Source organism: Gymnodraco acuticeps, unplaced genomic scaffold (genome assembly GCF_902827175.1).
Source record: "Gymnodraco acuticeps unplaced genomic scaffold, fGymAcu1.1, whole genome shotgun sequence".
In the NCBI taxonomy this organism is placed as follows: Eukaryota; Metazoa; Chordata; class Actinopteri; order Perciformes; family Bathydraconidae; genus Gymnodraco; species Gymnodraco acuticeps.
The window spans coordinates 209,186-225,988 of NW_022989748.1; the positions used below are offsets into that span (position 1 = coordinate 209,186).

At 40.1% G+C, this 16,803-nt stretch overlaps 2 protein-coding genes across 3 annotated transcripts; both read left to right on the top strand.

The window, feature by feature from the left end:
- Positions 1-1,212: 1,212 nt before the first annotated feature.
- LOC117562950 lies at positions 1,213-6,547 on the top strand. The gene is made up of 5 exons (XM_034241062.1): positions 1,213-1,312; positions 2,967-3,048; positions 3,178-3,384; positions 3,608-3,730; positions 4,422-6,547. Exons 1-5 carry the CDS (start codon positions 1,213-1,215, stop codon positions 4,936-4,938), a joined length of 1,029 nt encoding a protein of 342 aa, XP_034096953.1. The 3' UTR covers positions 4,939-6,547.
- A 4,482-nt stretch (positions 6,548-11,029) lies between these two features.
- krcp (kelch repeat-containing protein) lies at positions 11,030-16,688 on the top strand. 2 transcript variants are annotated; one of them, XM_034240081.1, is made up of 13 exons: positions 11,030-11,301; positions 11,581-11,742; positions 11,893-11,974; positions 12,196-12,252; positions 12,688-12,916; positions 13,234-13,326; positions 13,949-14,080; positions 14,189-14,376; positions 14,456-14,652; positions 14,743-14,837; positions 15,402-15,456; positions 15,621-15,718; positions 15,908-16,688. In XM_034240081.1, the coding sequence occupies exons 1-13, from the start codon at positions 11,240-11,242 to the stop codon at positions 16,135-16,137; spliced, it is 1,680 nt and encodes a 559-aa protein (XP_034095972.1). In that variant the 5' UTR covers positions 11,030-11,239; the 3' UTR covers positions 16,138-16,688. The 2 variants fall into 2 exon arrangements, with proteins under 2 accessions (XP_034095972.1, XP_034096004.1); XM_034240113.1 differs by lacking the exon at positions 13,234-13,326.
- The last annotated feature ends 115 nt before the right edge of the window (positions 16,689-16,803 follow it).

A 16,803-nucleotide genomic window follows, 5' to 3' on the forward strand; every position in this document is an offset into this window, starting at 1 on the left:
AAACATGTTATGGGCAGAAGGGACACGATCAGGCTGTTAGGGCTATTCCGTCTGACAGTGAGGACAGTGAAGGTCAATATAGGGTTAGGCAGGCAGGCAGGCAGGCAGGCAGGCAGGCAGGCAGGCAGGCAGGCAGGCAGGCAGGCAGGCAGGCAGGCAGGCAGGCAGGCAGGCAGGCAGGCAGGCAGGCAGGCAGGCAGGCAGGCAGGCAGGCAGGCAAGCAGGCAGGCAGGCAGGCAGGCAGGCAGGCACGCACGCACGCACGCACGCACACACACACACACACACACACACACACACACACACACACACACACCTAGGGCTGTTCGATTATGGCAAAAATCATAATCTCGATTATTTGGGTCAATAATTGATATCACGATTATTAAAAACGATTATCCATTTACTTCGAAAACATCCATTTATTGAAAAAAAAATGTTAACAGTATGTTTTTAACAGTTGATTACCCTGAACTTTAAGTATAATTCAACTGAAAAACCAATACAAAAATAATTTCAAAAATAAAATAAATAATCGTTGTAAGCCAAAATCGTAATTGCGATTAAAATACGATTAATTGAGCAGCCCTAACACACACACACACATTATGTTGTATAGATTAAAAGCATTCATCCTCATTAGGTTGAAAGTTTATGTTATGGCATTAAACACTAGCTTAGTTTGTTTATACAGGCAGACTGTTTGGATCTTGGCAATGGTGAAAGGTGGTAATGATCCTTGGGTCCCAGAGCTGAATAGAGTCCATCAAAATGTTGTTGAATTAGAAAGGGCCCAGAGCATTACATTACATGTTACTTGTTGGACGCTTTTATCCAAAGTGACTTACATACTCAGTACTGTGGGCAATCCCCACAGGAGCAATTTTAGGTGTCTCAGGGACACAACGACATGCTGACTGCAGTGGGGTTTGAACCTGTGACCCCCTGATCCAAACACCAAGGCTCTACCCACTGCGACACACGCCTCCGTTGTTTTTGGGGGATAATAACTCATTTTCTAACCTGAGGGACCCAGAAATCCTTGCTTTGCCCCTGAAGAACTGCACAGCATAGAGGAGGCTTCAAACTGTATGGCTGAAAACAGCTGCCTGCTGAAGCTAAAAAACAATGTGAACTGATGTGCTGACCCAAATCATCTCACACAAGAGCATGTGCAGCATCCTATCCAAATAAAAAACTGAAGTATGTTTTATGTTTGTTGCAGCGAGGGAGCAGTTGAGGCGATCCAGACACAGCAGAACCTTCCTGGTGGAGAGTGGAACCGGAGAACTGTGGTCGGAGCTGCAGACTGGTGAGAGAGTGTGTGTGTGGGGAGAGGGTTAAAATCATTTCGTTACCTCAACTGCCTCTGAGGGGGACCGTTTACTCCAAAAACCGCATATATTCTGAAGTCTTCCATCTTTGTACTGTCGTCCAGCAAAGACGTTTAACTGTCAGAGCTCTTATTGCTATGCTTCTTTATTTTGCACAAGTTTATGTAACAAAACAAGGATATGTCTGTACCTTCCTCTGTACGGCATCTCCCACCACTGATGTGTGTACAACAAGGCCGTAACCATGGAGTCAACATTGGGGGGGACCAAAAATTCAATTAAAATTTGAATACTAATTTCCTGCTATTCTAAAGGAAAATTTATAAAAATTCACTAACACATGGGATACTTTAAAACCTGTTAAACCCCATAAAAACAACAATATTCACGAAACTGTGTCTCAGGCATAGGTGTAGGAAGCATCCTCAATATGGGTGGGACAATTTGACGGGGGGTGTAGGCAGGTGGTGGACCTCAGTAGGGGGGCCCGGGGCATGCTCCCCCGGGAAGATTTTTTTTTTTAAATGTTGAAGTTAAATGCATCAATCTGGTGCACAATTAGGGACTAAATCTATGGATACATCTCTCAACACCCATATGAAACAGAACTGTAAACAGATTTACTTTTTCTTTATGCATATTTGACTAATCACTCCCCTAGCTACTATTCCTGAAAAGTTCGTTTTAACATCAGAACTGCATGTTATTTACACAAAGAAGCTAAACCGGAGGGTTCATTAACATTATCATTACAAAAGAAAATAATATAGATTACTTTAGAGCTAACTAGAAAAAGATACCAGAACTGATGGAGGGCAAATTAAAACATGACTGACCTGCTTGGAGCATCAACGCTAACTGAAGCTGGACTCGGACGTGCGACAGCTAAATACACCCACCGGGTACAAAATAAAGATATGCATAAACAAACAAAGGCGGAACCAATTTACATATGAAAAGAATATATCATTTTGGTGAAGTTCACAATAACAGAAAATAAAGATTTTCAAGTATACAAATAGCCAAAATAAAAAAGTCATAGAATAGCAATTTTATTTAAAAAAAATTATATCAGTTAGGCTATATATTGGGGGGGACATTTTGAGCGTATCTGAATATTGGGGGGGATGTGTGCGTTGTTGAGCATTCAGCAGATCTAAAAACCCGCCTATGCGGTGCACGCTGATACTACAATCGAGCATACTTTAGGTTGCAACGCACTAGCCTCAAGCGAGCCAATGAAAGCCCAGTACCGCAGTCAGACGTCACGAAAAGCTGCGTCCAAGAGCACTTGTCCCTCAAAAGCTTACGTTGCATGGTTTGCACTGCTTTTAATTATTCTTTCATCATATTTAATTCCGTTTCTCTTGTTTTTTTTTGTAAAACTTAAACTTATACAGGATTCAACAATGAAAGGCAGTTTGTATTAATTGTTTTAAGATTTGTCTTAATGCCTCTTTATGTCATAATGTAAAGTAGCCTTGTGTCTCATTATTATTTTTTTACGTCAGGGACCAGGGAAACCCAATGGATTTCCTCTACGTTCTGCACTTAACTTTTTCAAACAAAATTATTACAATATGAGCTCTCTTATCTCTGATCTTGTCATTTTTTGTGTTACTAATGTCTGAGGTGGTGGAAATTTCCATCAAATCAACTTTAAGCAACTTAAAGAGCAAACCAAGCTGCCTGTGAGCGCCACTCACACTAAAAGGTATGTTACAGCTACTTATTAATACATAAACACTGAACAAATTACCCTTCTCCAGGTTTAACTGTCTTTATTATCCTCCAATAAGAAGTTTTTATGCATTCCCTGGACCATGTCTTTCTCTCTCTGCAGTATGAACGGATCCACTGTAAACTCTTTTTCCTCCAAAGGATATATTTGGAATGACTGTGATCCTTATTATGATGATGACAATGATGGTGCTGGCAAATTAGGGGGTCCTTCTGCTGGCTTCATCATCCTCCTCACCACTTACTGCTTTGAATTCCTCGTTGGTGGTCCGTTAAACCTTTGGCTCATGTTCCACATCCTCGGCCAAAGGTAAATATGTTTTATGCAGTGACATAGCATGTAAAACCTTAACTTGATCTAGTTAGGGAATAAAAAAAGGGTTAAATAAATGATTTATTATTTGCTCAATTCAAAGGTCAAAGGTAAGCGGTGTCCTTCATGCAGACTTATTCCCGCTCCACCTGACCGTCGCCCAGCTGATGTTCTTCATGGCTTTTCCTCTGTTTTTTATCAATCACTGGCTGTGGCGTAGTGTTAATGTGCTGGCTGTCGTGACCTTCCTGTCCTCCATGGTGCTCATCATGAAGCCTCTGCTGCTCTGCCTGTCGTGTGTGGAGGGGTACGTCGCTGTGGTGCGACCCATCCTCTATCTACGGTAAGACCACACACATGATGATGTCCTTAGAGATGTAATGGGCCTTAGAGTAATAGCATGACACCATATTCATTGTGACTTCACTTAAGCAAGAGAATCAGAGCTGATAAGTATATTTATGTTGTTGTTAAATGGCCTGTGTTACTATGAGGAACCTTTGCACCTTCCCTTGGAATATGCAAAAAATCTGACGTTTTTTATCAGTGGACACTGAATTATTGTGAGATATTGGATTGACAACATGGGTTATAGGGTTAAAAAATAATGACTGTCATTTTAGATTTTTTCAGGTACGCCATCACAGAAACAGTTGGAGATCCTAATGGCGTTTATATATTATATGGCCATTTATACAGTCTATAGAGGACTGGTATGATAACAAATTCAGAATGATTCAGGAAATGTTATCTGTAGAAATCTGGAAGAAGTCGAACATTTCTCCAAATCGCCCTTCTTTTGTTTCTTTTATCAAATGTATTTATCTCAAAAGAAAGACACCTGATTTTCATTTTATGTCTTCGGTAATTACTTTATAAAAAGCTGTGGATGTGTACACATCTTTATATCTCTAAAGATGATTATTTGAACATGATGAACCTGAACAAAAGGAACAATCTTCGGACCTGATGAATTTCTGGAAGTGCTGTAGAACATCAATACCTGTGCTCCTTCCTACTTCCCCTTCTTTTAGGATCAAGGAGCGTGGGTACAGGTGGCCATGTTTGGGTGTCTGCTGGTGCATTTACATCATCCTGGCGATCTCTTCTATTGTTCAGCGCTCCATCTTCACCCTGTGCCTGGTGTTCCTCCCTACGTTCATCATAGACACCTTCTGCACCCTGTATGTTCTCAGAGAATTAAAAAAAACTCCCCCGTCTTCACAAGTTGTGAGGATGGAGGAGAGGGAAGAAGGAAGGGCGGAGGAAAAGGAAAAGGAAGTTGGAGGTAGCAAGCCGAGGGAAAAAGGAAAGATGAATTCCATGAAGAAGAAAGCCTTTGTGACCTTTGTCATCATCCAGGCCGTCGTCTCTCTCAACTACCTCCCCCTCATCATCACCATGACGATGGAGGGGAGGTTTTCAGCTGTTGTGATGAAGTGTCAGTACCGGACCTCTGGTCTGGCTGCTGCCGCCAGCTGTAGCTACCTGCAGCCGCTGCTCTACCTGCACCGACTGGGCCGGCTGCTGTGCTCAGGAAACACCCGCTGAAACCCCCAATATCTCAACAGGGTTACCTTACTTAATTCCCATCTCTGCTGTGGGATAACAACCATAAGCTTATACATTTCTAAAGCACATTCATATCGTTTGAAGGCAGCAGCAAAACATATTTTGTCTTTCATAAAAAAAATCAGAGGGTGGATTGCTTAACTTCTTTATTAGTACTTCTGTTTCCTCCTCCAAACCTTCTTATTATACATCCATGATTTTATCATCATGCGCTAATGAGCAACTCTAATAAGAATGAATGAGGCCCCGCCTCCCACGCTGTATCCAGTTCTTATTATAATACATCCATGGTTGAGAGACGCCGTCGAGGAACAGTTTTTAACCGTACACGTACACATACAAATCGTACAAGTACCCTTTAAGTTATGAAGTTATATACGCATTATCAAGAAAGAAAGAATACGTTGTTTGTTATTTTATTTATTATACCTAAAGCCAGTTGAGTAGCACTTGAAATGTTTGGCTCTATGAAACCTGATATACTTATATGATTCTGTTTTCTTCAAGGTTGTGTCTTCCTGGTCGAATGTACTTATTGTAAGTCGCTTTGGACAAAAGCGTCAGCTAAATGCAATGTAATGTAATGTAATGTATTTGAGTTGTGCTTATTTCTTTTGAATATTGTAAAGGCCTATTCTTTGTTGCATGTGCAAAAGTTTGTTATTTCATTTTGAGCAAACACATCGCAACATCATCTAACCATCGGAGGCCAAGCAACACAAGTAACTGAGTCCAGTAAAGTTAGAACGATATTATTCGGATTTCACTGATCAATAACTCATGAACAAGACGTTGTTCAGACACAAATTACGTCTCCTAAGCACTCCTAAGTACCGGTTGACAACGAACTACAATCACATTTTCATCAAAAAAAGCCAATACGTGCCGTGACGTCCTTCAAGCCATGGACACATTACATTGGTCTCTATCTGCAGCCGGAGAAGAAACGAGTGCTCAGGGACCGTCTGCAAAGTGCAACTCCGAAAAAAGATAATACAATAATATTCAATCACTATTATACATCTTATGTCTACCAAACTCACCACACACATCAATAGTCTCCTGGTGGTCATACTACAGCAAGAAGTTTGGAAGAATATGCTTTTGAATAATTTTGGTGAATATTTATAATGTAAAATCTTCAATAAATATTGCATCATCTTCAATAACTTGACTATTATACAGTACATTTCTACCAAACTCACTACACACATCAATAGTCTCCTGGTGGTCATGCTACAGTAAGAAGTTTGGAAGAATGTGCTTTTGAATAATTTTGGTGAATATTTATTTAAAAAGAAAAAAGCTTTGCTAAAGATTTTGGGCAACTGAAGTAATGATTAATAATCACCTGTCCATAGTTTTAAATTGTTATATTCTTAATTAAGATGTTAAATGTATTTTCCCTTACAGATTAGTCACAGATGTTCATGATGTTTTCCATGTCAGACATTAGATTGTAGATGTATTCATTAACATTGTACAATAAGATAGATGAGCTCCACAAATCATGTGAAACCCAGATTTGGCACAAAAAAGGGGGAATACACGTTTCGCAATTATGCCACATCAAGGTGGAACGCTCTTCCCACAACTGTAAAGGAAAGTAAAACTATACTTACCTTCAAAACCTCTCTTAAAGAGCACCTTCGGGGGAGAGCATTGCAAAACTGGCCCCGGTAATGGTACAAATCTCAACCTGTCGTTCAATGGACAGCTTCCCCCCCCCCCATCTATGTATATACTCGCATTTTAGACTCTGTTACTAACTGTATATCTGTAGACTTGGTATGTCTTAAATGTCCGGTTAGGATGTATTAGAACGAAATCTAAAATGAAAATTGTAAATAAGCAATCTGTATGTAAAAAACCACGTATGTAAATTGTAAATAAGCCATCTGTATGTCAAATATGTCTTATATGTCTTAAATGATATGATGAATTGGAAATGGGGGACCCTGATGTAAACAAGACGAAAGTCTTTCTCTGGTCTGCATCCCCTTAACAATTGTATGTTTTGAGCTGTGCTGTACTGTACCCAATATACAAGCTGTTAATAAACGTTTCAATCAATCAATCAATCAAAAAGCCTGAAATGTTTTATTTTTCCATTTTAACTTTATTTGACGGTTTCATAGCTAATGAAAAAGTTGTTTCATGTCTTAATTTATATATAACATACTGTATGAGTAACATATATATGTAATATATCAATGTGTGTGATGTCTATAGTTTATTGAAGATTAAAAGACTGTTCTACTTTTGATGGATCTTGCTTTGATGTAGGTGATACCATGTATATATTCAGTCTGTAAGTTAATTAATGAAAGAACAATAAAACAATGTTAAGGTTTATGAATAAAGAGGAGATCTTCTTTTGAGTTACATTTCAATAGCTTCTGGTTAAAATTAAGGGGTCTCCTGTTTGACAGTTTCGTATACTTACCAATATACTTTATTTTTAAAATAACATAACAATCATTAAAATACATTTTCAAATACACTTTCGTAGTCTAGCAAGTTAGAGACCATTAATGTCTGAGGTGAGTTTGGTAGCATATTTCTTGAAGATTTTCCAATATAGATATTCACAAAGATTATTGAAAACCATATTCTTCCAAACTCTCTGCTGCAGTGTGACCACCAGGAGACTATTGATGTGTGTGGTGAGTTTGGTAGAAATATACTGTATAATAGTAAAGTTATTGAAGATGATGCCATATTTATTGAAGATTTTACATTATAAATATTCACCAAAAAAATTCAAAAGCATATTCTTCCAAACTCTCTGCTGTAGTATGACCACCAGGAGACTATTGATGTGTGCAGTGGCGGACTGGGGCTAAAAATCAGCCCGGGAATAAAATAAAATCGTCCCTCCGTTGCCTTCTGCACAGAACATAGTGCGAGGTGGTTGCTATGCAACAACAATAACAGATAGCGAATTAGGTGCTTTTTTTTCTGGAGATAGGCACTTCTCAATCCACTCCTCCATAGTAAGGCCACCCCGGAGGTCGAAGTTAACCTTAAATGTGTCCATCTTAAGCTTTGTTAGTTAGTTAGTTAGTTAGTTAGTTAGTTAGTTAGTTAGTTAGTTAGTTAGTAGTTAGTTAGTTAGTTAGTTAGTTAGTTTCGTGACGGACGTAATGTAACAGTTGTAACGGTTCTCAGACGCGGAGGGATACTGATTTGTGAAAAGTAACAACAACTATTCCCTGGATATACGCTCATTATATCACGGCTAAGAAACATCAGATTGCTTGATTTGACTTGTCCGTTTTATAAACATGTACTAACTGTGCTTAACCACCCCCCCCCCCCCCCCCCCCCCCCCCCCCAAAAAAAGTTGTAAATCAAACAAGTGCAGTACATGCTATGTTATAAAGCCGTGGAGGGCGGGAGTTTATAAACCAAAGAGTAACCGCCCTTACGGGACGCTGTAATAAGTAAAGCGAACGCACCCGCAAGGACCTCCTATTGGTTGAGGGATTTTGACAGGATTGTTGCACAAAAGTTTCGAGCGCGCACAGAATAAATCTGAGAGCAGAACAAATATATAGTATAGCGTACAGTTTGAGAAGAAGCAGAGCAAATCTAAGTGCAAGCAGGCACTATTTGAGTGCGAGGACAGGGTTTGAGGGAAATAAATACATAAAGTATGCTCTCAAATTTAAATACCACGCTCTTGAATAAAGATAGGGAATAACCCCCATAACGTCAGACCAATAAGACCTACAGAAAAGGCTTTAGATTAGCTAAACTGGCGCAGTTAATTAAAAAAAGAAAAACGAAATTGGGTCACGTCTCAAGGAAAAAAAATAGATTGATTCACTCATGATTGATTATGGGAATATCATTGAGATGCAAGGTTGTCGTGGGGTTTTTCAAATACTCTCCAAAGAGTTTTCAAACTCACATTACTCAGTGCAAGAAATGCTGTCAGAGCAAGAACAAGAAAGTGATCATGTTGACTGGTATCTCCCAAAAATTGCATATTTCAATGAGTTTCAAGATGTGATGAAGAAATGACCATGGCTCATACTGCACTTATGTCAAGTCCACATAAAGCAATATCAGTGGGCATGATAAGCAAAAAAGGTAAAAGTTCTAGTGGCAGCAATACATCTTCAACAGCTTCATCAGTAAGAAGAAAGGCAGAGGCAGAGAGAGCTGCACTCATATCACACGCTGCTGCCTTATCACAGAAACGCTCACTTGAAAAACAAGAAGCTGACCTGGAAGCAATGAAAGCTAATATCAGAGCTAAAATGGAAAAGCCTGAGCTGATATTGATGCTGCAACAGCCACAATTAAAACATTGGAAGCTTCTGAGGATGATGACTCTGACCCTGACCCTCGTGTGGGGGAGGAGCAGCATGACACTGGTCAGCCAGCTGAAAATGATGATATCCAGGATGAAGAGAACCAAGGCAAACCTGTGGAGAAGGATAATAAAAAGAGTTTCATATACTTCAATTCAATGAACTCAAGTCATGCAGCCCCTAGTGGTCATATCCAAGTATTACAACCAGGGCCCACAACAAGGACAGCAGCATCAGCACAGCAGCATCACTCCATCCAAGTCAGACAAAGCTCTCGGACAGAAAGCAATGACTTTATTCAAGTAATGCAGCGAAAAAACTAAATCACTGAAATGCTAATGAAGGAGCAACGCTTAACATTACTCCCATCCAGAGAAATACCCATCTTTAAAGGAGATCCATTACAGTACCTTTCATTCATCAGAATGTTCGAACATACAATAGAAGATAAAACTGACAATTACAAAGACAGGCTGTTCTTTCTAGAGCAGTATACAGAAGGCCAAGCTAAAAACTTGGTCAAAAGTTGCCCAAAAGACAGCTCCAAGAGACTATGGACATCAACTCTTAATCGCAGCAGCTTGTTTGGACAAAATGTTGAACTGGAATGCTTTAACGAGTGAAGATAGAAAGGCACCGCATTCTTATGGTACGTCCACACAGCAGATTTTCAAAAATCTTGAAAATCTTGGAGCTGGGCGTGTCTGAAAGCTTGGGGATTTTTTGCGAGCAACGCGACCAACAACCAATCACATGAATCTCCCGCCCCCGACATACAAAGCAATATTTTCAAGATTTTTGAAAAGCTGCTGTGTGGACGTACCGTTATGCTATCTTTCTTCGTGGATGTTGCAACACAATGGAAGATGTTGAGTTTTTTGATGAAATGAATAGCACATCAAAATGTGATCATGAAACTCCCATTTAAACTTAGGGAAAAGTGGAGAACAACTGCATATGCATATTATGAACACAATAAGACAAGAGCAAAGTTTCCAATATTGGTCGACTTCATTGAAAAGCATGCACGCATTGTCATGGCAAAAAGGGATATTAAAGTGTACAAATCACCCAGCAATAAGCCTGCTCATGGTTATAAGGGAAGTCGTTTTGTTACTGTGACAAGCCCAGGAGTCAATGAAGAGTAAAAAAACCTTTCCAAAACATAAAATCAGACCATAAAGGCATTACTGTTCAGAAGCGCTGTGTATTTTGTGCAGGAGAACACACCTCTGAAACATGTAAGATGAACAACAAATCTCACAATGAAAAGATTGACTGCTTAAAAGCACAAGGAATATGCTTTGGCTGTCTAACGAAAGGACATCTAAGCAAAGACTGTCAGAAAAGAATGAAATGTGAAGTTTGTTCAATGAAATATCCAACAATATTGCACATCTGCAAGAAAAGGATTGAACAAAAAGACAACTCAGATAAATACACCCACATTTTAAAACAATTCATACAAATTGCCATTCATTGTTGAATAAGTTTAAGTTTTACAAAAAAACAACAAGAGAAACGGAATTAAAAGCAGTGCAAACCATGCAACGTAAACTGTTGAGGGACAAGTGCTCTTGAACGCAGCTTTTCGTGACGTCTGGCAGCGGTTCTGAATGCAGGGCTTTCATTGGCTTGAGGCTAGTGCGTTGCAACCTAAAGTATGCTCGATTGTAGTATCAGCGTGCACCGCATAGGCGGGTTTTTAGATCTGCTGAATGCTCAACAACGCAGACTTCACCCGACAGACACAGTCAGCAATAAAACAAGCGCTCCCAATTGTTTACTGAGAACTCGCGCGGAGTTTAGATATTGTACACACATCAGTGGCGGGAGATGCCGTACAGAGGAAGGTACAGACATATCCTTGTTTTGTTACTTAAACTTGTGCAAAAATAAAGAAGCATAGCAATAAGAGCTCTGACAATTAAACGTCTTTGCTGGACGACAGAACAAAGATGGAGGACTTCGGAATATATGCGGTTTTCGGAGTAAACGGTCCCCCTCAGAGGCTGTTGAGGTAACGAAATGATTTTAATAACATTAGTGTTAACATCTTTAGCTTGTTGCTGTCTTTAGAACATTGTGTATGTTAGCTTCAATGTGTTTGAACGGTTTGAACAGCACCTCTATAGTTGTTAAATAATGTTATATAAACGTCATACACCTTTTTATATGTTGCATTTTAGTAAAACTGTGTAAAAAGAGAATAATACTGGTAGCTTCATGCTGATAATAACGCCCCATATTGAAGCAAAAATAACCCAATAATGACTTTATATCTTTTTCGCCGTGATAGCCCTGAAGGGTCGTGCAGGGTGTGTGTTGCAGTTCCACCAAATGTCCACCTGGTGGTGCTGTTCAGCAGCGGGCCATGGGGGCAGCGTGTCTGCGTCAACGCGGAGCTCAACGACGCTGACCGCTTCCCCATCACTATCGGGAAACTGACCCCGTATAACAAGTAGGGTGACTCTGACCATGTCCCTTTTAATTACAATCTGACTAATAACTTTTTACAGTAAATGTGTCTGGTTGTCCCTTGCATCTGCTGTCCTCCAATGATTTCCAATCTGAATTGAAATGATCTGATTTATTGATTTACATCTTGCAGGTGTCTGTCATGGGAGCAGTGGGAGGAGGAGACCTGGACGGACAGCGTTACATTGGATGTCACTCTGGAAGGAGGAAACCTGGTCTGTATTTTAACCATATATAGAATGTGGTATAAAGTTTATAAACCCTAAGATTCAGGACTAAATTGCATACAGACAAAAACTGCCTTTTATCATGTCCATCACAAAGCAAAGAGGAGTCTCTCGGGTGCTGAACAAATTATTTATTCGTTTGTTACTTGACTTATTGAATACTGTAACGCTCTACCTTTTACTTAAAGCATCCTTTGTTCCCCCCTCAGGTAAAAGCAGATTGGTCCAAGCCAGAGATCATGTCTGTGAAGGAATACACACCAAAGGTAATGAATTATATACCATTATTATTATATGCAATATTTACCAATACAACCATCAGAAATGAACGGATTCAGACAGTAACATCTTATATCCAGATGCGGCTGTCATATTTAAAACATATAATAAATGTTTCTTAACACTTGTCAATATAACATTTGTTAATGTTTAATAACTTTAGGTTTCTTTCTACATTTAACAGAATGCCTCTCAGCAAGTAGTTTTTACAGTCAGTGGGTGTTTCTGTTGTGAGCTGAAACCAGTGCAGATTGGGACTTCATAAAAATCATCATGTCCCCTTCAAAGCTAAACATGTCTGTTGCATTGCATTCTGGTCTTTTGATGCTAATTTCAGCCTCTTGTTTTTTAATCTAACCCACATATTTCAAACAATGTATGCATTTGAAACGATAAATGACACCAAGTGTTGACCCTCTCAGGACATCGTGGCTCCCCTCGCAGCCCGGGAGATCAAAGGCAAGAAGAGAGAGCGAGAGTCAGAGGAAGACTGTGATGAAAATAAGACGACCACGACAGGGGAGCTGGAGAACATTTGTCCCAATGGCGGCGTGGAGAAGACCACTCCTTTGAGAAAGGCCAGAGGTCAATCTAAAAGGGCCCAGAAGCTATTCAGCAGTGGAGCAGATGCAACAAAGATTAAGGGGACAGGTGAAAGAGACCGCATGTTGTGCAAGGAGAAGTGTAATTATATTGCATTAATTGTCCTGATGTCAAATCCAAAACTGCCCATGTAGCTGTGAACCAAATCCGTCAAAAATCATTCTTAATCTCTTCATGAAGTTAAATAGTTTTACAGAAGGAATGCCACTAAAAAGTTGTCTTAATGCCTGTTTCTGTATATTCTAGTCTTTGTAAAGAAAGCATTATTTATCCCTTTGTGTTATTGGTAATGATAATTGCTAAAGACACTTGGTGTGGAGGAGTTCTCTGTGTCCTCTAATAAAATGTATTTTCATTTTACACAGCTAATGGAGCAGGAGAGGCGCAGGGGATTGTGGGTAGAACGCAGAGTGCAGCCAGGACGAAGAGTAGGCAGGCCAAGACTCCCACACAGACCTGTGAGTCTGCATATACATTACATACCATTTCAGATGGGTTTCATCTTGTGTTTATTCACCTTTCAGTCCCATACCTGGTACATTAGTGCACACCACCCACCAAAGGTTTTCTGTAACTTTAACTTAGACAGGCCGTGATGCATCTAGGTATTTGAACGTTACAGCTACAGTTGGAAAATACACATATTCTCCTTCTTTCCAACAGTAAGACATCTCAATGCCTTTCTTATACCTGTTCATCATATATGGAACTTGTGCCAGGAAACGCTTAGCTTAGCATAAGACTGAAAACATGGAGAGTGGTTAGCTTCATGGAGGGTTTATCGAACTGGCCCATGTAGCTTTCACCTGTTTTTAAAATATCCCAAAGAAACACATACCCTACCAAAAATAGGTGTAAAATAACCTTAAGGAAAACAAGAATGACAAAGTCTGAAAAGCCTCAACAAAGAGACACACAATTATACAACAAAAAAGGGAGGAAACAACTATAACATTTTATAGATAAAGAGAGATGTGGTGGGGTCTTTTCCATCTGAGGTCTCTTGTCCCTTTTAATGTTAGAACTTTGATGTCCTGTGTTAAAATATTATATCTATCCTGATCTTTTGTTTTCCGCCAGCCCCATTGGTCAGCCCGTCAGGCCGCTGGGGTCAGACTCTGTGTCCTATAGACGCTCAGACAGCGATTCTGATTGGAGGACAGGGAGCCAGGATGCAGTTCTGCAAGGACCCCATGTGGAAGCTCTGCACAGGTCTGTGGACCATTCACAGCTACAGATATCCTTGAAGCTGTTTTAGATCTGGCAGGGGTCTAATTTCCCGTGGATCAATGTCTAAGAGTTCTTGTCTCTGCCAAACAGAGGACATGTCCTGGGTGGCAGCGGAGACTCTGGCAGAGGGTCCCACTCCCGAGGCCAGGATCGGCCACACCGCCGTCTACGACCCGGACTCCAGGCGGATCTTTGTGTTCGGAGGCTCCAAGAACAAGAAATGGTTCAACGACGTCCACATCCTGGACACACGGAGCTGGAAGTGGACCATGGTGGAGGTGTGTGTTGCTAGTTTAAACTCCATATGGCCTTTTTTTGCTGCCTGTCCTGTTTCTTGAAGTCTTCCTCTCTCCTCAGGCTCAGGGGAAGGTTCCTCCTCTGGCCTACCACAGCTGCAGCATGTTTCGGGGCGAGCTGTTTGTGCTCGGCGGAGTTTTCCCGTGTCCGAACCCAGAGCCTGACGGTTGCAGCGACTCGCTCTACATCTTCGATCCCAACCTCTCCATCTGGTACCAGCCTATTGTGACCGGTAACAAGCCCTCCCCCCGCTCAGGGTAAGATGGTTCGATCCATTACAGCTGCTGATGCTTTTTTCCAACATCCCTTTCTCCCCGTCTCATCCTCGTTCCTTGTTTTTCTTCCAGCCATTCTGCATGTGTGATGCAGCAGATGAAGATCTATGTGTTTGGAGGATGGGACACCCCCGTCTGCTATAATGACATGTACATGCTGGACCTCGGTAAGCCGCACAGCGGGGTATTATTAGAAATGTATGCAAAAGCCTTGCATTTATTTGTACGCACAAACAAGACACAATGATCTGGATAGAGGTATAAAAACATTATGTATCAAATGTATCCCCCCAACTCCATCTCTCTGGTTTCTTAATCTTACTCAGCTACCCAAAAAATAAATCAAATAAAAAGAGCAATAATACACTTAACATAGGAACTGTTTAGAAAACTATAAAATACAATAATAATACCAGTAAAACATAAACGAATCCAAATTAACAGTAGTCATTTTCCAAAAAGTATTTTCTTCCATTTTTATAAAAGGTATCATACCTTCCTCTGATAGCCAAGGTTAATGTCTCTAATGCAGGACATTGAGAGAGTTGAATCCACTGATAGACAGATGGAATTACTGGGTTTTCCCAAGAATAGACATTGTATTTTGAGCTTTAAAATAAAAGTTTTCCCGGTTTTCAAGCCTGTAAATCTCTGAGGTCTGTGGTTTTTCTGATGAAACTACGCTAAATGCCTAATAGTAAAAATAACAATTATATTTTTGTTTTGCTTAGGTCTGATGGAGTTCTCTGCTGTGAAAACATCTGGGAAAGCCCCCTCTCCACGAAGGTACAGCAAAACACACACAGTTGGGGGGGGAAGATGTATCAGAAGCACAGATGTCAACAACAAAAGTCTTGAATTTGTGCACTGGTTTCAAGACATTTTAAACCATATTAAGTCTTATTTTCATATATTTTCGATGTAATGTAACCTCTCTGTGTGTGTTCCAGCTGGCATGGCAGTGCAGTGCTCTCGGACACAAAGTTCCTGATCCACGGAGGCTACAACGGGAACAACGCTCTCACTGACGCCTTCGTCTTCGATATCGGTGAGAGGCAGCTCAAAAAAAAGAACTTCTTAAAGGAAAAAAAGAAGTCACTTAATTTAAAAAGGAAGTGACCCCATGGACTGAAAAGCAAATAATTAAGTTAACTTCATGAATAATGAAACAGGGCTTACGTGTATGTTTTGATTTTTTTTAATGTATTTATTTGTCTCTTTGTTTGATCTATGTCAGACACCAACAGCTGGACGGAGGCGACGCTCCCTCAGCTGTCCCTCCCCAGGGCGGGACACTCCATCGTCACCATGGAGACAGACGCTCTCTTCAAGGAGGATGGAGACGTGGATATGGACGCGGGCTCCATCGGCAGAAACCTGCTGGTGTTCGGAGGCGGAGACAACGAGAGAAACTTCTACTCCGACCTGACGACGGTCGCCGTGGAGGATCTGCTCGCTGCTGTTTGAAGAGCGTGAGTCAGAGGTGATCACTCCCTGACTGCAGCTATTTGTACACCTCCACACATCCTTTATTATTTATATTCCTTCAGATTGTCTTCGTTTCCTTTTTGTTGTGTGAGCCCTCTTCTTCCCGTTATCTTTTTAAAGGGTTTTTAAAATGTTGGGATTGAAAATGGTACAGTTTGGACATTTGTAGTATTCAGATGTAGCTATCATGTTTTAATGTACTTTAACAAACATCAAAGAAAAGTTATATCTCAGTCTCTGTTGATTCAAAAATAATAACAACAATAATCTCTGTTTAAAACTTTTCAGATGATTCTATTTTTGTATGTACATAGTTTAAAGTTGTTTTCCTCAGGTAAAATGTATATTTTGTATTTCTGATACATTCAACTTTATTGTTTTTTCTTTACAAATGAATAACAGGGACTATATATTTGGATTTTGAATTTGTTAAACTCAAAATCACAGTATTGTCATTTCCAAAATCTCTACTCATGTTGCAGCTATTATTCTGTAAAATACTTAATAAACATTTCATTTTCTTAACTCTATTTTATTCACTATCTTCATTTTGAATTTGAGTTGCATCTAATTTGATTTCTGTTCAATTCCATCCCTGAGAAGATAGTAGGCCACATGTGAACACAGCTTGAACACGCTTTCCCA

Excerpts from the sequence above, each read along its gene's own strand:
- LOC117562950 (XM_034241062.1), top strand. The coding sequence starts at position 1,213 with ATGTTTGTTGCAGCGAGGGAGCAGTTGAGGCGATCCAGACACAGCAGA. Across the intron at positions 3,385-3,607 it reads TTCCACATCCTCGGCCAAAG|TGTTAATGTGCTGGCTGTCG; the intron begins GTAAATATGTTT and ends GCTGTGGCGTAG. Across the intron at positions 3,731-4,421 it reads CGACCCATCCTCTATCTACG|GATCAAGGAGCGTGGGTACA; the intron begins GTAAGACCACAC and ends CCCTTCTTTTAG.
- krcp (XM_034240081.1), top strand. The coding sequence starts at position 11,240 with ATGGAGGACTTCGGAATATATGCGGTTTTCGGAGTAAACGGTCCCCCT. Across the intron at positions 12,917-13,233 it reads AACAAAGATTAAGGGGACAG|CTAATGGAGCAGGAGAGGCG; the intron begins GTGAAAGAGACC and ends CATTTTACACAG. Across the intron at positions 14,377-14,455 it reads GGAAGTGGACCATGGTGGAG|GCTCAGGGGAAGGTTCCTCC; the intron begins GTGTGTGTTGCT and ends CTCTCTCCTCAG.